General features: G+C 35.6%; 1 protein-coding gene across 28 annotated transcripts in view; it reads right to left on the bottom strand.

Annotated features, from left to right (window-relative positions):
- Positions 1-23,754, bottom strand: part of ABLIM1 (actin binding LIM protein 1) — a 420,518-nt gene that overhangs the window by 55,324 nt on the left and 341,440 nt on the right. For 16 of the 28 annotated variants that reach the window (XM_074233606.1, XM_074233602.1, XM_074233616.1 and 13 more), the window contains 3 exons: positions 10,842-10,929; positions 5,335-5,393; positions 146-226 (listed from right to left, as the gene is read on the bottom strand). In XM_074233606.1, the coding sequence (XP_074089707.1) occupies positions 146-226; positions 5,335-5,393; positions 10,842-10,929 (228 nt within the window). The remainder of the gene's footprint in view (positions 1-145; positions 227-5,334; positions 5,394-10,841; positions 10,930-23,754) is intronic. The other 12 variants (XM_074233620.1, XM_074233621.1, XM_074233598.1 and 9 more) reach the window with 2 other exon arrangements.

Raw genomic sequence — 23,754 nt, 5'->3', positions numbered from 1 at the left:
AAAACTTATTTTATTGCAGGAGTGAGCATCTCCTTCCCTAAGCAAAGTGAGCAGGTTGTATAGGAATAATGGCACTAGGTTAAGTGATGTAAGCTTGTTGCTTAGGAAAGCTACATTATGACTCAGTCCAAACACAGTCGCAAACCTGTGGAGAGCATCGTGTTCGACGAATCAGACTTTTAGGATAAAAGAATTCAGATGAGGAACGTGGTATATTTGGAGGCTGCTGAGGAAAAAAAGAGAGACAGAGAAAGTGCACGACAGAGAAAACACAAGAGAATGTGTGTGTGTGTGTGTGTGTGTGTGTGTGTGAGAGAGAGAGAGAGAGAGAGAGAGAGAGAGAGAAGAGAGACAGAGACAGAGAAAATAAGAGAAAACGAGAGAATGAGAGAGGAGGAGAAGAGAAGGAAGTAGGGTAAAGGAAGGAGGGAGAAAAGAAGAGAAAAGAAAAAGAAAAGATAGAAGGGGAGAGAAAGAGAGAGAGAACATGAGAAGTGGAGGAAATGAAGCCATTTTCATTTTAGAATCACTATAATAGATACATAGTTTGATGAGAGTAAGATGTTTAGCATGCATTAATAATTACAAATATATTATCTAGGAAGTCAATAGAAAATTTCAGATTACAACAAGGTCATATATTGCTTGCCATAGAATGACCACAGTCCATGTGCAATGTATACAATATCTTTCTAAGTCCTCAGTAACTGAGTGAGTGTCCTCCAGGCCCCCACAACTTGTATCTCATTTAATTATACTTGGTATTCACACACACACACACACACACACACGCTATAGAATCTGCTTTCTGAGGACTGGTACAGTATCTTTTTTGCATGTGTGCACACGTGTGTGTGTGTGTGTGTGTATCTCTGTGTAATTAAATACACACACATATTTGTCCTATAGAATCTGCTTTTTGAGGACTGGTACAGTTTCCTTTTTGTTTTTGAATTATGATATCTACCACTGTGACTGGATAATTGAGGGAATTTTAAAAGGGTTTATTGATTGGCTGGCTACAGAATGGAGCTCTCCACCCTCTCCCAAGCCCAATTAGCTGGCCTGAAACTTCTTTATGATACATTGATAAATAACAGTAGTGAGAAGCTCTTAAGAATCTGTTTTTATAAACTGTGCCTGAGTTATAAAATAGTTAAGACTGTGGATTACTCAGCAGGGATACTGAGCAATTGTTTTTTTCCCATTTTACTATGGAAACTGCAGTAAGGTCGTACCCTACACAGGGTTTGACTCAGGAATTGGCCACTGTAGAAATGCTCTCAAGAGATCACAAGATTGATTTCATCTATCCACAAGTTGGTTTCCTAATGATGCTGCCTTTGGGGTTATCTATGTTGGTGAGTCCTCTACAGTGACAACTAGAAGGGTAGACAGATCTCACTACAGGGGACCCTTACACTCTGGGGAGACATGGCATCCTTGGCATGATGGTTTTAGAGCTGGGAGGGACTTTAGAGGTCATTGAGTTCAGCTTTTTTATTGTATGATAGGGAAAATGAGACCCAGAGGAGATGAAATAATTTGCTCCAGGGCATAAGTATTAATCTGAACCCAGATTCTTTGACTCTAAATTCATTGCTCTTTCCTCTATACCATGGTGCCATACTCCCTTACTCTTTAGAGGTAAGGGAATTCAGTAATTGTTGAATTGGACCTGCTGGCAGGATAGCTAGGCTAAAGTAATGCTGAATCCCTTAATGAAACTTCAGTTATCTTATATGGATTAAAGCATGAAAAGAGTGGGCTAATCTTGCCCAGGATGTATGAAGAAAAAAAAGAAAAGATATATATCATATATAATACATATATATGTGTATTTAGTTATATAGATATACATATTATGTATATATAACTATATACATACATCTATAGACCTATGTATAATTCTATATGTATTTATCAGCATTTTTCATATGCTTGTCTAGTGATTTGTATAAAGATGATTTTTAAAATTCTTCAAGCCTGTTTTTCATCACCTTGCTGAGATGATCTGCAAATAGAAGAAATCATTACGGGGGGAAAACAAGTTAATTTCCATTTAATCTGGTCTCTTAATATGTTTATTTTTACCTTAAAAATTAAGGGAAAATTATGAATTCAAAATCCATCAATAATATCCTGGCAATAGTAGATGTAATCAGAGCTTACTAAGTGGTTTCTGGGTAGCAGAACATGACCATTTCATGGATATACTCTATTGTATTTCCGATCTGAGAATAAAAGTCTTAAAAAGTCCTTTTCTTTTGGCATCAGAGCTTTATGTAATCAATTCCTGGATATTTATTTGAAAAATTTTTATATAGATGGACTAGTGGTGATCCACAAAGGTTAAATGACATTTTCCAGTCCCTGTTGTGCCCTTTCTCAAATAGCAGTGAAAGACTCTCTCCATCTTTTCCTGCTACCTTTCATTAAGAGTCTTTGTTTTTTTCCTTGATCTTTGTCCAAGTAGTATGTTTCCACATCCAGAGTAAAGAAAAATTCTCAAAATTTGTGAATTGGAAAATATTGCTATCTGATTTGAGGCAGCAAGGTGTCACTGTAGACAGAGCACCTGATTTGGAATCAGGAAGACCTAGGGTCTAGTTCTTCACTTACTATGTGGCTCTGGGCAAGTCACTTAATCAATCAGTCTGGGTTCCTTCACAGAAAGAATGAGGGGGTTGAACTTGACATTCTCTAGAGGTACTTTCCAGCTCTTATGATTTGGCAGACTACACTTGAAATAAAAAAGAACAAAAGGTAACTCTATGCGTGAGCGTGTGCATGTGTGCTTGGTTGTGTTATGTGTGTTGTGTGTAATTAAGTCAAACAAAGACTCTGGAAAGGAACAGATGCAACTTCTGCTATAATTGGCAAAAACTAGTGAAAACGAAGCCCACTGCCTTTTTTGAAGGTTACTATTTGAACTAAATGACATTAATCATTGTGACTTCATTACCAACGCTCACTGCTCTGGTAATGAGTTCAGTAAGTCAGTCAGCCCGATTGCTTCTTGTACTAACTAGAAAAGGGCAAACTAATAAAATAAATGGGATAATCCAATGTAGGTGAAACTGGGTGAAACAAACTCCAATCTCTATTAGTCTACAGAGAAAGTTTCCTTCTGCAGTGTGGGCAGGCCTGGTCTCAAACATCTAAACTCTGTTAATTATTATTATTTTTTTCTTTTCTCAAGGCAATGGGGTTAAGTGACTTGCCCAACATCACACAACTAGATAATTATTAAGTGTATGAGGCCGAATTTGAACTCAGAAGCTCCTGACTTCAGGGCCAATGCTCTATCCACTGCGCTACCTAACTTCCCCTAAATTCTGTTAATTCTTGTTATAGTAAACAGTACCTACCATGGGAGATGAATTCTAGAATTACTATAAAAGCTAAATATATAATATAAAATAATATATTAACATAATATAATAGTTAACATAATGGCTAACATTTGTACAATTATCACATATTATTCTCATAATAACCCTAGAAGTTAAGTGTTTTATTATTTATAAATTATTAAAATTATCCTCATTTTACAGATGGGGAAACTGAGGCAAACAGATGTTAAATGACTTGCCCAAGATCACACAATCACACAGCTAGTAAGACCTGGAAACTCTTATCCAGTGCATCTCTTAGTTTTCTGAGTGCCAAATGTATGTCTTCGGGGGGCGGGCGGAAAATGGGGAGAGAAGGGAGTGAGTAGCAGAAAGTCTAGACCTGTGATTTCTGGTAACTTCTGGTGTGGTAACTCCCTTTAGTGATGCAGCTCTCAAGCCTGCATCTAAATTGTAGCTTAGGGAAAGTACTGAGAAGTTAAGTGGCTTGCCCAGTCTTACAACAAGTATGTGACATAGGCAGAACCATATCACTTTATGTCACACTAAGCCCAAGGCCAGCCCTCTGGCCACTCTACCACACTTTGTCTAAACTCTATGTAACATAGAAATTTAGATTCTGACTCTTCTTAATGGACTAGTCTTTCTGCCTGCCTTAGGGCTGCTTTGAGGATTTACTTAAGACTAGTAGAGGACTTTGAGAGTAAAATAGCATAACATTCCAATGACATGATCATTCTTTTGCTTATTATTTCAAAATTAGGTTTACAAAGGTGAAAAATACTTGAACTTTCCGTATGCTAAATTTCAAAGCCACCTGAGGAGCTTGCTCACATTAAGAGGAGGATTAAGGAGGTGACCATCCAATTATGTTCTGCCTTTGTCTCACCACAACTGGAAGAGTATGTTCAGTTTTATATGTCACATTTTAGGAAGCCTATAGAGAAGCGAAAGAACATCTAAAGGAGGGCAACCAGCATGGTTAAGGTCCTATGATAAGGACACAAGAAGATTGAAGGAAACGGGTGAAAAGAAGACTCAGGAAAGGATGTCACGGCATCTTCAAGTATGGGAATGAGGGAGGCTTTAGATGTGTTATTTTTCAGAACAATAGATAGTGGTTGTAATGAGTCAAATTTAGGCTTATTTTTCAGGAAAAAAATGTTGTCAAGAGTTTGACAGTTTGAATTAGGAGATAGAGGGTCTTCAAATGAAGGTTGAATGACCACTTGCAGAATATGTTGTAGTGGGGATTGCTTTTCAGATATGGGTTTGGCTAAATGGCTACCAAAGTCCTTTCCTAGGGTGAACAGTAATAACTAGCATTTATATATCTCTTTAAATTTTAAAAAGCACTTTACATATATATTATCTAATTTGGTCCTCACAATAACCTTGGGAGACAGGTGGTATTATTAGATTCACCTTACTGATGAGAAAACAAAAGACTATTAGTAACATGTGACTTATCAAAGAGTTAAGTGATTTGAACTCAGATCCAAAATCTAACACATTAGCTCCTATATTATTTAACTTCCTCTTATTGGATTATACAGTCCAGAAACAAGAGAATAAGCTTGTGGATGCTGAGGAAACTGGTAAATTTGGATCTGATAATTACTAATATTCAAATTGTGAATGACAAGTTGCTTTAGGTTAAAATGGAAATCTGTTTTGTCCTAAATTCAACTAAGACTACAATATGACTAGTAGATTATAAAGATGTTGGATAAAAACATCATATGACTTCTTTTTATCATCTATGTTATTCAAATTTCCCTTGAAGTGGTTTTTTTTTGGGGGGGACTGCTTCAATAAGTAAGGCAAGACTAGAATCCATCACTATCTTTTAGAGTAATAGGCTAAAACCAGATATTGATGGGGAGGAGAAATCAGTTTTGCCTAAGAGTTACCAAATATGCAAAACCATCTGGACTGTAAAAAAAAAGCTATATACCAGTACTCAAACTTCCCTTACCCGGAGTTTTTCCTCTGTCTTAGTAGACTGCTTACAGTCGGGATGCCAAACGGTGGAACCTGGAAAGACAAAATCCAGTGGTTAAAATGGTTCCAGAAGGAAGAAGAAGTCATAAAACAGTTAAGTACTATTTATATTCCCATGGTCTAGATTTAAGGGGATCATTTACTCCCAAATGAAGAAAAAGAAACCTCCCAAGAGTTATTGGATGAATTTCCCTTAGCAAGTCCTGATTTACCCTAAAGAGGACATAGTAACTCAAAAATGCCCCAAGTCATTTTATCCAAGATTTTATCAGTATACTCTGAAAGTATACAGTCACATGTGCATATGTATATAACTATATCTATGTACAATATATATATATATATATATATATATATATATATATAAAATTTCTTTTCCTCTCTTTATCTCTCTCCTCCAATTTCATCACTGTTTGTAACTTCAGATGTGGAAACTACTTCCAACAATGAAAGTGGACAAATCTTCTGTAATTTAAAATTTTATAAAGTTGCCTGAGGTACTGACAGGTTAAATAGCTTGGTCATGATGTTTAGTTTGTCCTAAAGGTAGTATCTGAATCCAATTCTTCCTGAGTATGAGCTTGGTCCTTTATGCCCTATACCAGACTACTCCTATATAAATAATAATATGAAGTGGGGCAGGACTTCATTGTAGAAGGTCCCTCTATCAGTACAGATAGGGAATTATTCTACAATATGTGATCTTAAAGAGCGGCACATCTTACTGAGATGTAAATTAACTTGCTAAAGGATCAGACCAGTTGAATATGTGCCAGAGATTTTAACTTGAAGCCAGGTCATCTTGATTTCAATGCCAGATCTCTATCAATTCTGCCATGATGTTGTGCACTATACATCATAATTTTGTAAATGCCAGACACGTTTATATGATATTAAAACAACCAGTAAATGCAGAGACCAAAAAAAAGTCAACTGGATAAGTGATACTGTGTAATAAAAATACTAATTAATGTTCTGGATTAAGTAATTTATTAGAATTAGCCATAATCTCATTAAATACAATTTGGAACTATATCAAACAAACTTGAATATGAGCTACTTACCTTTTATTTAAAAATAAAAAAATTTAAGAAAGTAAATAAACTAATCTATTTGGTCATTGTTTGCTCTTTTCCAACAGTTTATTCAAAATTGTTTTTTAAAAATAGTATAATTTGGGGTGGCTAGGTGGTGCAGTGGATAGAGCAACTAGTCCTGGAGTCAGGAGTATCTGAGTTCAAATCCCACCTCAGATACTTTATAATTACCTAGCTATGTGGCCTTGGGTAAGCCACTTAACCCCATTTGCCTTGCCTAAAAAAATATAGTATAATTGGTGCTTTTTTCATTTCTTTTTTTCCCCACTTTGCACCATTTTGTTTGACTTTCCATATATCTCTTTATGCTTCATAAACTGTCAATTTCTAAAAATAAATAATATGCCATTTACATTGACATATTAAATCACAATTTATTTAGACATTTCCAATTATTGGACATATGGATTCTGTCTTCCTCTCCTTTTTTATACCATGAGTGAGCACCTGTGAATAATTTGATCATGTTTTCCTTTTAATAATATTTCAGTATAGCTTCAATAATTCAATAGCTGGGTGATAGGGAATACTGATCTTATAATTAATTCTTAGTTTTTTTGTTCATTAGATCAGGATAAGATGGTGTCTCAAAATGATTTTATTTGCAAAGCTATGCTAGAAATCCTTTTATCTTTTAACTTTGTAATAAATTAACCAATTAATGTAAAGTTCTGGATGATATAACATTTCTATGTACATTAAAGATTAAAATCCACATGAAAATGAGCTCTGCCCAGATTCAGAGAAAAGTTTAAAGGTTGTAAAAAATGAAAAGTGTCAATGAAAGCCTCAGAAGTTGTATAAGATTAGCCAAATCATCAGATATACTGGTGCCTCCATTTTTTCATTTAAAGAACAAGAATTGCAGTAGATGCCATCTAAGAATCTTTGTAGTTTTAAATTCCATGACCCTTTGATAAGTTAATAAGTCTTCCTGTCTATGAAAATTATGTGAACTTGATATTTAGAAGTAGAAAAGCATTTGGGGTGGAGTGGCTTTGGAACCAGATTCCTTAGTTGATATCCCAATACTTATTACTTGTATGATCTTAGGCAAGTCATTTAATTTTGGGGGCCTTATTTTCCTCATTTGCAAAATAAGGGAATTAACTCAAGGATCTTTAAGATCCTTTTTAATTCTAAATCTATTATCTTTACAGACAGGAAGGTTGTGTATATGATGTCAGGAAGACATGAGTTCAAATATGTTTTCAGATACTAGTGATCTTGAACAAGTCACATAAAGACTGTTTGCCTCAACTTTTTCATTTGAAAACTAGAGATATGGGTGGCTGGGTTGCACAATGGATAGAGTACTGGCCCTGGAGTCAGGAGTATTTGAGTTCAAATCTGGCCTCAGACACTTAATGATTACCTAGTTGTGTGGCCTTGGGCAAGCCACTTAACCCCATTGCCTTGCAAAAAAACCCCAAAACCAAACCTAAAAAAAAAAGAAAACAAGATAATAATACCAATTATCTCCCAGGATTATTTTGAGGATCAACTATGTTTAGTGCTTTGCAAACCTTAAGTATTATTATTGTTAATGTTGTTAATATTACAACTACTACTACTACTACTACTACTACTAAAATGAGGTTAGAGTTGATAATCTCTATAGTATTTCTCAGGACTAATATTCTAAGATAAAAACATTTTTATTATTATTATTATGAGTGCTCTAAAACTCTGTTAAAGTCAATGACATCTCTATATAGAAATATATGTGTATAATACTTTGAAGTAATTTCTAAGCAGTTTTTGCTCAATGGTATATAATTCTACAATAGTCTATACTATTGTACACCATTCTAATGGTATAAAATACTACAGTAGTCTATAATACTATGTAACTGATGGTAAGCAAAATAGATATAAAAATCCAACTTTTATTGTCTACTAATGTCTACTTAACAAACATTTCCCTCTCCCAAATAATTCTCATTCCAGCATGTAAAAAATTGAAGTCCTTTTAAACACCATAGGAAGTCCTGTTAATGCAAAGCAAGCCAACAAGGAGAGTCAGGGTCAGACTCTCATTCTGAAAGTTTTCTTGAGCAGCATGCTAAAATCCAGAGCACCAGTCAGGTCTGCTTCTGATTGCCAGCAGCCCACAATGTAAACATTCTCATCAGGAGGTCAGACACACACACACACACACACACACACACACACACACACACAGACACACACACACACACACACACACACAGACACACACACACACACACACACACACACACACACACACACACACAGAATGTGACTCAGAGTCCCAGATATTTGGCTTTGAATTCAAGCTGCGGAAGAAGAAATTGTTCATTCTTCTCAGGGGAAGTGTCAAGAGAATGGGCAAAGTGTAACAAAGGTTGATGTGGAATAGAATCTTAGGATAATCTCTGGGTTTTGGGATTTTTTTCCCATCCTAACACATGGTCAAGTTTTGTTAACGTTAGTGTGCCAGAGTTTTTAATCACCTCCTTCATGCAACTCCCAAGACTTTTTAAAAAAAAATAATATAGTCCAGACTCCTGGAACCTATGAAATTCATTCACCAGAGGACAAAAAAATAATCTCCTAATTTCCTCTAAATTCCTTATTTAAGAAAGACAACATCAGTATTGCATTAAGTCCTAAAATAATGAAAATAATATATATATATATATATATAAACTATATAAAAATAAAATAAGAAAAGGTTATTCATCTTTGAATATGTCACTTCTTTTATGGCTGCAGGCAGAGCATATTTATCCAAAGGCAAAAACATCACAACAAAATCCATGTGACAACAATGAGTTTTGTCATTCTTCCTGGTCATGGGCCATTAATTGAGATAGAACAACCTGTCTGAAGTGGAAAGAGCTTTAGACTAAGCATCCTGTAGCATGGGTTTGAGTCATACCTTTAGCACTGTCTTAAGTGTGTAATCTTGGGAAAGTCCCCTACCTTCTCTAAACATTGCCATCCTCACTGGGGTTAAAATCACCTTTCCTACCTAACTTCACAGGAAATTACTTGAAGGTAAAGATGCTTTGTTTTTCCTTTTATTCCCTGGGCTTAATATAGTTCTTGCTCTAGGAAGAATTTAATAAATACTTGCTAACTGACCGATTGAAAGTGTATTGAATAGTCATTGTTAGTATTAAAAATGTAGTGATCTATGACTGTTAGTTTACAGTTTCTCCAAAATTATATTAGATAAGGATCTTTTGAATAGGAAGGTGACTGACTGTAAAAGTTGCATTTTGGTAGGTTAAGTCAAAACAAAAACTTCTCTTATATGTAGAATAATTTCTATGAGCATCTCCTATGTGTGGGAAAAATACAAAGTAACTTCAAAGCACAGATATAAACATACAATGTTACTATGCAATGAGAAAAGATGAAATGAAATGCTCTGACAATCCAGATACCATGATTACAGAAAAAGAAGAGCAACGTTTCCTGGGTACTAACTAGTTAAGCTCATAAGCTCTTTTCTAACTGGAAATACTTATTTTTTTCTTTCTAAAAATAGCAAAAAGCTTAATGAGGAAGGGATTCTATTCTGTTTCCTTTCTAGTCCCTTCAAAGATTTTAGAGGAGTTAAAAATCCCAAACTGAAAACATTTTAAGACAGGAAAAATTGCTCAAAATTCTATTCCAAATGATCCTCCCATAAATGAATATTGGATCAATACCTCCTCCATCTAGAGATTCTTCCTTTGGGGCTATGGGTTCTTCCTCTGAGACTTTGGATGTGAGAATTGTGGTAGTATGATGGGACAAAAGAAAAAGTGTGATGTACCAAGTTAAGCTGATCAAAGGAAACTGGGGGGGGGGGGGGGGGGGAGCAAAAATACCTGTTAAAACCAAAGGCTTTGAAAGATCACAAACTACTATAAAGTAGTTTGACTTTTTAACTCTCCAATTTATCCTGACCTTTTCTTTCCTTATGAAAATTTGGAAGTTAGAGGAGAGGTGAAGTGATTCTCTTTAGCATTCGGGTTAAGAATGATAGGTTTTTGTACTTATTCAAAACTACCCTATGCCAGAGTGACACAGAGTGAAAGAACCTCAGTGCATTGGCTTATGCCCAAAGACAGGTATAGTTACAGCTGCTGGTCAGATTAATTAATTTATTAGGTAACTTCTGGTCCTATTTATTAGGCTTGAGTCAACTTAGCAGCTAAAGAAAGATCCTTTTTTTTTTACAGAATTCTTAACTGCTGTTCTTTGTTCTATAAGAGAGTTCTATTTGAGGTAGGAGGGGGATTGGGGAAAGTGATTGAATTAATAAAATAATTAAATAAGGAAAAGTCCACTAAAACATTACTTCAAGTAGCAGGCTTGGTTTTCTTTCTGGAATAGAGGTGATGCTCTGTTGTTGAGTTCATCTTACCTTGAAGATACATTTCTTCTCCTTCTGTGAACATTTGGTTGCACCTGCTGCATCTCGCACAGCTTGGATGGTAGTGTTTATCACCGGCCTACAAGGAACAAGAGGAGGAGAGGTCTTTTACTCTATGACATATTCCTCAATCACTCTAGCAGATCATCCTTTCTTTATCTATTTTTAGCTTTCTGGAGTTAGGCAGTGAGTAGGCTTACAGAAGATTTGAGTTGGGGAGAAATAATGCTAATTTCATATCAAATTTACTATCTTAAGATTCCTGTGGTTGAAGTCCAAAAGTCACAACAGAGTTCAATTCTTGAGGCTAGGATATCTGCCTTAACTGAATGAAGGTGCCATCCTTCAGTTACTTGATTTCAATTCTTCCTTTGAACTTGGGCTTTCTTGGTTTACATTAGATTGCAACCAATTTTAGCATGATATGTGCACCAAAGACTGGACTGAAATAACTCACATATCTCCCATAAATCTTACCTCAAAAGATTAAGAAACAAAATTCATTCCTTGGACTACTGTTGATCTATGCTGACCTAGTAAAAAAAAAACAATTCTCTACTCCTTCCTGCCATTTGAATAGGTTCCAATCTGCTCTCTTCCCAAATTTGGTGCTTTTTAAAATTATTTTTTGTATTTTACAATTTTTTCCCTCAATCTTGCTTCCCTCCCCCCACCCCCAGCAAAGGTCAGTCTGATAGACTTTACATTGTTTCCATTCTATACATTGATTAAAATTGAATGTGTTGAGAGAAAAATCATATCCTTAAGGAAGAAATAAAATATAAGAGATAGCAAAATTACATAATACAATACCTTTTTTTTTTTTTAAATTAAAGGTAATAGTCTTTGGTTTTTGTTTAAACTCCACAGTTCTTTCTTTGGATAAGATGGTATTCTCCATCACAGATCCCCTAAAATTGTCCCTGATTGTTGCACTGATGGAAGAACAAGTCCATTAAGACTGATCATCAATCCCATGTTACTGTTAGGATGGTTCTGCTGGTTTTGCTCATCTCATTCAGCATCAGTTCATGCAAATCCTTCCAGGCTTCTCTGAATTCCCATCCCTCCTGGTTTCCAGTAGAACGATAGTGTACCATAACATACATGTACCTCAACTAAATTTAGTGCTTTTAACAGATTTCAATCTGCTTTTTATGCTGAATAATTTAGAGCTAATCAGATCTAGCTAGCTAGCATCAAGAGGACAGATGACCATGATAGATTTCTGAAACTGCTTTTATCTCAGGGGACCAAATTTCCTGCATTGCCATTTACATTGATCTAAAGACGATGTCTTCTGAAATTTGGAATTTTACTAAAGGAGAAGATTTTGCCTAGATGGCCCTAGTATTCATAAGTATTTCACAATTCCTGAGTTAACAGATGTCATCATGACAGGTGCCACTGGACGCGAGACCAATTCTCTAGGCAGGTGCCAAGTCACATTATGTTTGTATGACAAAAAAATATATACAAATATGAAAAAATCCTCTTCCCCCCACCCCTGCAAGCAAAAAAACCCCCTCCAAATAATTAAATAGCAACTGAAAACAAAAACCCAAACTCTTTACTACTGAATAATTATCTGGTAAGGCCAAAGTTCCTTTAGGATCAAATACTTTTATCAATATAACCAGAGAATTGTCAGTGATAAAATGTTGAGCACTAAGCATGTGCAAGAAGCCAAAAAGAGACAGAATTAGATGTGGTCACTGACTATACTGGGCTTTGCACGAAATCTTAGCTGGAGAAGAGAGAACAGAACACTAAAGTCCTTCATCAGAAACTACAAAAGCAGTTTAACCTAATCTAATCTGAGTGTGTAGTTGGGGTTAGCTGTACAACCTATGGAGGAAAACAGCCTAAAGTCTTGACACAAATAAAAGCTGGATTAAAATTTCATAAACTTGAGCTAGATAGGACATCAGAGGCCATCTAATCCAAGGCCCTCATTTTATGGATGAGGAGACTGAGGCACAGAGAAGTTAAGTGACCTGGCCAGGGTCACACATATAGTAAATGGCAAAATTAGGATTTGGATCCAGGCACTCTGACTTCCAGTTATACCATACTGACTCTCCATCTTGTCATCACTGTTAAGATGAATTCCAAAGATGGCACTTATAAGCAGGCAAGCCTCATCTCTAGGACTATCTTTTGTTCTCACTAAAGCGTTAACTGGAGATCAAATGAAAAATTAAGCCATTCTGCTTTGAATATTCCACTTCTACTATATCTGAAAACAAAACATTATTTGTCCAAAGTCAAATTCATTGTGATGAAATCCATGAGACAGCATTTGATTTTGGTATTCTTCCCAGCCATGGGCCATTCAATCAGTCAGAAGGTAGAGTGGAAGATAAAAAATCAATAAATTAAAAAAAATACAATTGTAATAATTGTTTCCTACATCTGCTTTTCTGAAAGGTTCCAACAAAATTATGTTGTCCTTGAAAAATATTTTTAAATACACATTCCTTTTGTTTCTATCACATTCATATCTGACATCTCTCTCTCCTCTCTACACAGGACAATCCATTGTTATAAAGATTAAAAAAAGAAAGAAAGGATCAGTTGACTCATCCAACAGGTAGGATTTGGTAGTGGGAAAAAGAACCAGACTTAATTCAGCCTCTTTGGTCATTTCCATTTCTCCATAGGATGGGATTCAGGGACCTGTGGTGAAAATATTTTTAGTCCTGTTATTTCTTAATCCCAAAAGCTTTTAATGGTTTTAATGCATTCCCTTCCCATTTCATTTTAGAGAATACAAATGCAAAAACAGAGCATCTTCCAAAAAAAAGGGAGGGGGAGAAGGATGTTAAAAAGAAAACATACAAAGTTTCACAATCACATTCATCCCAAAGGACAGTTCATAGAAGAACAATTGGGAGAGCAAAACTAACAAATCCTTCCTCTCTCCATTTCTCTTTTTATATTCACTCCTCCCTGATCCCATTCCTGTAGTCTAGGGTAGTTGGTAACCATGGAAACCACTGCTGTCTCTCTAGCATCTGCTGGGACAAATCCAAGAGATTAAAGGCCAAGAAGGATGCTGTGCTGAAAGCCAGCCACATCTAGAGCAGCAGGAGGGAATGAGATTCCAAAGTCTGACCTGACATGCATATGAAAAGGCATATGGTTCTACAGTAGAATGAATGAAATGAGCACAAGGATAGGGATCAGAAGATCTTGATTCTTGCCCTGAGGATATTAGGAATTGGCTGTGTTGCCTTTAGCAAATAACATCACCTCTCTGGGCTTCATTTTCTTCCTGCAAATGAGGAAGTTGAATAAGAATGGGTATTCTTTTTTTAAATTAAATTTATTTATTTATTTTCATATTACTAGAATAGTCTTCTTGTAAAAGTAAACAAAATCTCTCCATCCTCTCACAAAGATAGAGAAACCTCAAAAAAAAAATAAAATGAGAAAAAGAAAGTGTACTTCATTCTGTGTTCAGATAGTATCAGCTTGGTCTCTGGGATGGATTGCATTCTTTATCATAAGTCCATCAGAGAAGTTGCTTCAATATTTTTTTCCCACAGTTGCTATTTCTAGCTGTATTACCCTCCATCCTATTTCTCTCCATTCCCATTTATTCTATTCTCTCCTCTCCTTCCATCCTGTCCATCCTCGAGTGTTTTGTATCTGACTCTCCCCTTGATCTTTCCTTTCTTCTATCATCTACAGTCCACCCTCTCCTCCTCCTGTCCCCCTTCTCCCATCCCTTTCCTCTCCTTTTTTTTCCTTGAGGGTAAATAATCCCTAATCTATAATCAATTGAGTTTCTATGTTATTTCCTCTCTGAGCCAAGGAATGGGTATTCTTAACTTGAGATATGGTTCCTGTTTTTCCCCCCAACATTTGCATTACTACATATCATTTAAATTTATTTCTGTTGTAATTATATATGTGTGTATATGCATTTTGCTTTATTCATTTACAAATAGTATTCTGAGAAGATTACAAAGGTTTTGCCAGATTTTCAAAGGGGTAAAAGATACAAAAAAATTAATTATTAGAATGCTTCAAGTGTGAGCTCTGTTTAGTGGTGACTAACTTGATGGACTACTACAGGAATTGAGTCATTTTCACATTATCATTCTTATTATGATTGCAACCATAAGATAAATAAGTGAACAGCTAACTGGGAACATAGTTCATAAGTTTTCCTTACAGAAGCAAGTAAAGGAATAAGCAAAGCTAGTTTCTTTGTAACTCCAAAGACAATGAGAATCATCACATCAAGAAATTTCATTTTGCTTTATTTACAGAGTTCATAAAGAGTGAAGCCAAACTTTCCATCCTGATGATTCCCAATCTGATCCCATGCCCCCATCTTGATTACTTTTTTCCACTCAAAAAAATCTCCAAACTTTGCTTAATCTTGTATTATTTGTCTATGTGTTATATCTTTACATTATAATACAAACTCCCTGAGGGCAGGACTTTTTGGTTTTCTTATCTTTTTTAGTCTTCATGTGTAGGTATCAAAGTACTTTGAGACTGAATGAGTTAAGAGTAGGGTATTATAAATTTCCAGTTGGATTGGATATCAGAAATCATCAAGTTTGACTCCTTACTTTTTTTTTTGAAAGAGGAAATGGGACCAGGAGGTTGTGATTTTTCCCAGATCACACAATTAAGAAATTTAAAAAAAATTTTTTTTTTAATTATATGATTGTACTAATTTAGAGAATTGCTAGTAAAGATACTCCATGATACAGTCTGACATCTGCTCTTTAACATTTAGTATGAAGAGAGTCTCTGTTGGGACTTGAAAATGGTCTATAACTTGTCCAAAACCACCTAGCTGGTATGTGTCTTAGGTGAGACTTTCTGGGGAACTTGACAGAGTCCTGAAAGCTAAATAGAAATCTCTTTTAGCTCATTTTCAGTTTTGATATTTATTATTTAAATGTAAAGGTGGCTAGAGAGGAAAATAGTTAAAACTGCTGAGAAATCTGGTTGAATATTTAAGACTTGTAGATAATTCAGACATTTTTAACCTGTTCATGAATATTATTTCCAAGAAGAAAACTGGAGGATGTTAGAGACTGGTAGCACCTAACCGAATTACAAAAATGGAAACTGACTATTGTCTTAATAAATAGGAAATGAGTACAGATGTTAAAAGTCAATTGAGAGTCAGCTCTCTGTGTAGAGGCCAGTGAGAGTGAAGGTCAGATGATACCAAATGGGAAGAAAGGAAAATAATGAGAAGATACTACTTGTTATTATAGCAGCTCCAACTCAATCTGTTAAAACAAATTGTCTACTCTAAAAACAGGAAAAAGGAAAAAATATTGACAATCATTATTTCTTAGAAAATATAAACTGAAACAAAATACTATCCACAATGATAAGGCACAAAAAGTCCAGAACTTTCCTTATTTAGCAGGCATTTATTCTCTTAATCAGGCAGAAATACAAGGTTAATAAAAGTAACTTTCATTTAGAGTATAAACTCTTTGAAAAATTAACTACCAAGGAGCATTATGGAAGATTACATCCATGACCACCTCATAGAACATAAAACACAGAGGAAATGAGCAGAAAAGAGAATTGAGTCTAAAATCCAACTGAGCAAGATTATCCTGAAAACTCTTAGAGGTTGAATGTGTTTTAATATGCATGTTATAATATATAGATGTGAAAGAGAACAGATTTGCTAATCTAATTTTATCAGAAGAATGAGGAGGCACTACCTTTGCTCTTCCCTTGTCTTAGTACTCAAGAGATTATGTGAGAGGATGACAATAATTTTTAAGAAGATATTGGGGGGCAACTAGGTGGCACAATAGATAGAACAGTAGCCCTGGGAGTCAGGAAGACCTGACTTCAAATGCAGCTTCAGATATTTACTAGTTGTGTAATGCTTGGCACTTAACCCCAATTGCCTCCTAAAAAGAAAGATAAAAAAAGATATTGGTATGGGGGATGCTAAACAAATTTTGGTTCATTGATTTAATGATATAATACTGTGCTATAAGAGATGATGAATTTGAAAGATACAGAGAAGCACGGAAAGATCTCCATGAATTAATGTAATATAAAGTAAATAGAGCCAAGAAAAGTCTGACCACAACAATAGAAATGGGGAAAAAACTCACAAATACACAAAAATCAAAAGTTAAATAATAAAGAATAAGCTTGGTTCAAAAGAAGAGCTAGTAACAGTACTCCTAACCTTCCTCTTTGCAGAGATGGAGGTTCACAGTAGTACGTTACATATATTTTTAACCATTTTAACAAAGAATTGATCAATGTATGTTCAATAATGCCTCAATACAAAGCTGCTCAAAGCCAATATCATTCTGTTGATGCCATATGATTATGAATCATAAATCATCATATCAAAATTTCATAGGATCTAAGGGCTGGAAAATATCTTAGAGATCATTTAAAGTTCTTTATTTTATATTTGAGAAAACTAAGGTCAAGGGAAATGAAGTGAATTGCTCAGGGGTAATCAGGCAGTAAAAGTTGGAATTTGAACCCACCAGGTCTTCTGATTTCAAATATAAATAAGTTCTAAATCCTTTGCACCATAGCATTTCTCTTAAAAGATAGAACAGTACATACTAGGAGTGCTTGTGAAGATCTAAGTGGCCTATAAGCTTGTTGCCAATAATGTCCTGTTAAAATGATGCAAAAGATATATCATTTCTTTAAGGGTGATGCCTTCACTGTCAGCCAACCAGTTACAACACAATCTTGATGGACCAGCAAGAATTAAGGGTGGACAGGGCAGGGTGGCTAAGTGGCACAGTGGATAGAGCACTGGTCCTAGAATCAGAAAGACTTGAGTTCAATTCCAGCTTTAGACACTTAATAATTACCTAGTTGTGTGACCTTGGGCAAATCACTTAACCCCATTGTCTTTAAAAAAAAAAAAGAATTAAAGGAGAGGGAGCTCTTCTCCTGTCCTCCCCTAGTCTCTGTCCAATTTCAGATATCTGGATGAATGCTGTTTCCATTCTCATTCCACTCCTAAAGAGAGGTAGCCCAAAACCCTGGTCCACACTACCTTCTGGACCACTACCTGATTTCCAGCAGTCATTGACTGGGGACATATTACTCCCACTGCTTGGATGAACAGGAAGTTGGGAGTTCCAATCTTTCCAGTAAGATAGGAGATCATTAAACACCATTATATAAACTTACCATTGTGTCCTTGACTCTACAGGATCCAAGGGCTCTAGAATTGCTGAGTTTTCCCATCTATTCTTCAGCATCTATTCTTCCTATATGTGTTTTCACCCCTGATGAAAATTTTAATGTCTGAATAGCAGGAACTATCTTGTTTTCCTACTTGTATTCCCAACATTCTGTGCAGTATAAATATGATAAGCCAAGTGGAGCAGTGATAGAATGCTGAACCTGATGTTAGCAAAGTCCAAGAGTTCAAATCTAGCCTTAGGCACTTACTAGCTGTGTGACCCAGGGCAAATCATTTAAACTCTGTTTGCCTCAGTTTTCCCAAATGTAAAATGGGGATAGTAAAGTATCTATTTTCAGGATTGTTGTGAAGTCAAATGAGAAAATATTTGTAAAGTGTTTGAAACAGTGGGAGATTAATAAGTATGCATTCCTTCCTTCATACTTCATAAATGCTTTCCCATTCTATTCTAAGAACACCAGTGATTAGAAAAGTCAATTATATAGTGACAAAATATATAGAGACAAAAATACAAGTAGCCTTCAAGCATCATGCTTCATGGTCCCTTTGTTATTGCTCAGTTTTGTCTCAGTCTTCATGACCTCATTTGGACTTTTGGTGGGGTTTTTTTGGGGCAAAGATAGTGTTAATAGTTTGCCATTTCCTTCTCAGTTCATTTTCCAGATGAAGAAACTGACTAAACAGGGTGAAATGACTTGTCCAGGGTCACACATTTAGTATCTTAGGCCAGATTTGAACTCACAAAGATGAGTCTTTCTGAATCTAGATTCAACACTATTCACTATGTCACCTAGTGGCAGTTACTATTGGGATAGTAAAGAAGAAGATGACGGACCTAGTTTATTCATTGGGTGCTTTTTCCATAAATACTTCTTTGGAGTGTTTATGGAAAAACAGGAATAAGAATTGAATGGAATGAGAGTGTAGAGAATTTCTGACCTCTACTCATTCAATTTTAATAATACAAATCAAAGGAGAAAGAGGTCTGGATTTGGAGTCAGAAGGTCTGATTGTAAAATGTCGGCTCATAATTTACTGTGTGACCTTGACCAAACTGATTCACATCTCTTGGTCCCAGTTTTGTTACCCTAAAAAGGAGGTCTTTGTTCTAGATGACCCTTGAAGATCCTTCCAGTTTTAAATACGTGATTCTATCATATCACAGGTCTACCAAAACCCTAAAATTTGCTTTTAGAAAATGAAAAAAATAGAAAAAATTGTGCTTGGGACTGGAAGCAACAAAAAGGAGGGTCTTTGAAGGTAAAGTGTATGGAGTTGTTCACACACACACACACACACACACACACACACACACACACACACACACACAATGCCAGCTCCCATTGTCCCTGAGGAAAAGGGAGTAACAAAGATAAACTCTTTAAACAGGCAAGCACAGGGATGGGATGGGAAGGGCAGAGGTGGGAGAGATCCTTAATTTCCTCCTGCAGGAGGTTTGTGCAAAAGCTGACTCAACTTTCTATCATTCAGGACTTTTTCTTTAAGTGGGAGAGGTTTCCACTCCAACTGGTCTGGCTTGATCCTCGAGTTCAACATTCATCTTTTCTAGGACAGTTTCCCTGATGTAACACACACACACACACACACACACACACACACACACACACACACACACACAAACACAGGAGGAGATGAGATGACACAGTGCCTTGGCTCAAGTGAGTGTACTCTAGAGAACTAAGTATCTATCAGCAGCTCTCACAAAGCATAAGTTAGTATTACTGCAGATCATGATGTCCAGCAATGAGAAAGGACTGAAGGAACACCACTACATTCTATTTCAAAGAAGTTTCTTGTGTCCCAGTGAAGGAGGACAGATTGTCCCAAGTAAGGAAGGATGCACATAATATGGTTAAGACAGAGACAAATTAGCATTTCCCTGCTTCAATTCCTCTGACCAGCTGTTCAAGATTAAAAAAAAGGCAAAGTGCCAGTTTCTGAATTGTGATGGGAATAAAAAAAGGTAGAATGAAAAAGAAAACAAAATAGAGTAAACCCACATGTGCTTTTCACAGATGGTTCAAGTTCTCTCTCATGCTTCCAATTTATTAAGTGCAAAAGCTCAGATCCACTCTTGTCATTTTACTTGAGAAGGTGGTCATCCAAATAAAAAACAGTCAATCTAATTTATAATAGAGCACAATCTCTATCAAATGTTGAAGATTTTTATGCGATTACTAATATATTATGATATGTGTTATTAATATCTATTAAGATGTGTGTGTATATACACACACATCTTAATGCAAAATGTTTCCTTAGTACTAGCTGAGCTAATATCTTTATAACTCATAATTGATCTAGTGTGGAATCCTTTCAATTTAATGTGCTTCTCAGAGTTGACAAGGCTATTTACTAGAAATGTGTGTGTGTGTGTGTGTGTGTATGTCTTTCTGCATTCTTAGAAGATCCTTCTAGTAGGACATGAGAAATTATTAGCTCTAAAACCACAGCAAATATTTATTTATTCATGTAAAATAGAAGGTGGGAGTTATGATCAGACATCCTTCAATAAAAGAAGTGTAGCATCTTCTTCAGTGTTTCCTCTGCTCATTAGGTATTATCATCCCATTATGAAAATGAAATTGAGTTACAGAGAAATGGCAACTTTCACAAGGATGACAGATTTAAAGTTGGAAGGACCTTAGAAAGTCAATCCCTTCACTTTACAGATAAGGAAATGAAGATCCAAAGAATGGGTTCCACAGGTCATACAGGTATGAGGTTGAAGAGTCAGGATTTAAAGTCTGGTCCTCTGACTCCAAAATCCACAGCCCTTTCTTTTGTCAATGCTGCACTACACAGTATTTGGGAATAGGCCAGGGGAGTCTTCCAAGAGCTCTTTCATCCATTGTTCAATTGAATACCCTCAGAAAACGATACTAGTCTTTACTAGATTATTAGAATCTCTCATGTTACTGAAATTCTAGGAATCTAGATAAAATCCATTAATAGATAAAATCATTAATGAAATGACTAAAAGCAAAGCAAAAGGGAATAAGAAGAGGAGGCTATTTCTGAATAAATTGTCTTACATAGTTTGCCAAACTTTATAAGAGTTTGCTTATTATGGATGAAATTTTTTGGAAAAAAATAAGGTTAAGGCTAGTCCTTCACCTTGAAAGCACCTGAATCAATCAATAATTGGTCAACTGACAAGTATTTTGATAGTATAATGGCAAAAAACATGGGATTGGTAGTCACTTAGGTACAAACTGAAGTTCTACCACTTACTACATACTTGTGTGACCATGGGCAAATCATTGTATCTCTAATAAAGGGGGATTGTACTAAAAAAACTTCTGAGGAGCTTTTCCAAACCTACATAAATGCTCCTCTTATGTGCCTATCTAGCCTAGTAAGAGACAAACTTATAAAACATAATTCTTACTTAAGCTGATCTACTTCAGATGAAATTTGTCCTGACATGGACTCATTTCTCTCTCTTTCTTTTGCTTTAGCACCATGTGTTGCACATAGTAGATACTACACTGAATGAATGAATGAACAATGTTAAAAACCAGGGCTTTCTGTGGCATGCCATACTTTTCCCTAAATATACTGAACTTAAAAATAAAGCTCTGCCTTTAATTCAAGTTGATTAGTTTAAGCAAAAATAAACCAAAACCTCATATTCTTTCAATTAGTGGTAGCCCTCACAGTGCAGGTGGGAAGTCTGTAACACATCTTTAATCTGAGAGGAATCTCTCAGAAGAATTAACTTAAAAAAACAACTTAAATGAAATGAATTCACAAAGTGTTTTTCTAACCTTATGGGGAAGGAAGGATTTTTCTATAATGCAAACTCTGACTAAAAACTTCTTAGATTAAACACATCAGGTATTCATTACTTCTGGGCTCAATAGTTCCAAGGAGCAATTTTCAATCCTCTTTCTTCAATCCCCTTGTTGTTGTTTAGCTGTTTAGTTGTGTCCCATTCTTCATGACCCATCTGGGGTTTTCTTGGCAAAGATATTGGAGGGTTTAAAAGTTCTTTCTCCAGTTCATTTGACAAACGAGGAAACTGCAACAAACATGGCTAAGTGACTTGTTCAGGGTCACACAGATAATGATTGTCTGAATCTAGATTTGAACTAAGGTCTTACTGACTTCAGGCCCAGCACTCACTATTCTCTTCAGCTTTTTTTTTGTTAGGCATCTTTCCACTACTAAAGGGGCATTAAATTAAATAGAAGCAATGTATCTCTCAGTTATAAAACACCTGGGATAGGCAGACAGAGCTGGGTACTGTTTGGTCTACTTTTGATTGAACTCAACAAAAAAGATTAGAGCTATATATTGCAAAGATTTTTAATTATTTCCTCAGCTCCAAAAAAAGTTTGCTCCTAAATACAAAAATGTGGTCATTGATCTACCCCTCATATAAAAGAGCTAAAGATAATGAACTTGAGTAGGGTCTTAGCCTTTAGAATACACTGGTGCTTTCCCACTCTTCTCAGTACTGATACCAGGACTACCTTTAAAACTTCAAGAAGAAATGGTTTCCAAACAATCTCTTTCCCCTCAGCAATATGAAGATTGATTTTTCAACTCATTTCAGTTCAGTTGATGTGTACTGAATATCTAGGAGTTGTAACTTTTACTAAGTAACTTTACTAATTTCCTGACCATAAAATGTTTTGCAATTGAATTAGTAGAGGGAAAAGAGAGAAAAATGAAGACAAATACGTAAATAGCTATACGATGGTGACATCTGGTAGATGCTAATAGAGAGAGACTGTGATTCATTTACCTATGTGGTGATCAGATCAGGAAAAAGCTGAAGCTGGAAGGGATCTTAGGGACGATGGGAGTCCAAACTATTTATAGAACCCTGGGAAGGAAGGTGGCAATAAGTGGCAGAGTAAAAATTAGAACCCAGAACCCCAAGTCAAAATTTAGTATTTTTCCTCTTCCATATTAAGGAAAGAGATGGATAATTGGTCTGGGTGAATTAGGAAAAGTTTATAATAGATGGCACATTATAAATCAGACCTTGAAAGATAGGTAAGATTCTGATAGATAGAAATTCTGGTGGGTGTGGGAATTTCAAAATAAATGCTGAGAAACAGGAAATGTCATTGAGAAATTATGAATCCAACCCCAACTCTGCCTGCTCAGGGAAGATCTCATGGGAATGAAGTACTGAATATACTTAAGTCCATTAGCCTTGCAAATTAGTTGCTTACACAGACTGAGGTATGACTGAGACAAGTAAGTAGAAAAGGTTACTTGACTCTCCTGAAGAGTGTTTTGGCTGGCATATTTCCTCTGTAAGTCAAAAGGATGTCCAAAGTATATATGTGTGCCTAGAATATCAGCAAGGGTCACCAACCGTACAAATCAGGGGAAAGATGAAAACCTGATTATCAGACACATCTTTCCCATAGCTGTATTCCATACAAAAAACTGTATGGTGTAAATTGAGTAAAAGTGACATTTTTGTAAAGTAAAAAGAAGAGAAAACATCATTTTTCATCAGGAAATCTAATCAGACTTGGAGCCCAAAGAAAGCTGAGTGGGTCTTCAGTTTAGTTAGAGATTCCTGGGGCCTGGTGTGTTTCAGATAAAGAGGGTTAAAAAAGGCATAACAGATCTTTTTTATTATACTATGTTATGGTAATGCTTGTTTTATTCCATAAATTAAAATAAAAATAAACATTTTAAAAAAGGTTTTAAAAAAGTTGTATATAA

The sequence above is a fragment of the Macrotis lagotis genome, chromosome 4, assembly GCF_037893015.1.
Source record: "Macrotis lagotis isolate mMagLag1 chromosome 4, bilby.v1.9.chrom.fasta, whole genome shotgun sequence".
NCBI classification, from domain to species: Eukaryota; Metazoa; Chordata; class Mammalia; order Peramelemorphia; family Peramelidae; genus Macrotis; species Macrotis lagotis.
Note: the sequence above shows the minus strand (reverse complement) of the source record. Positions and strands in the feature narration are given on the sequence as shown.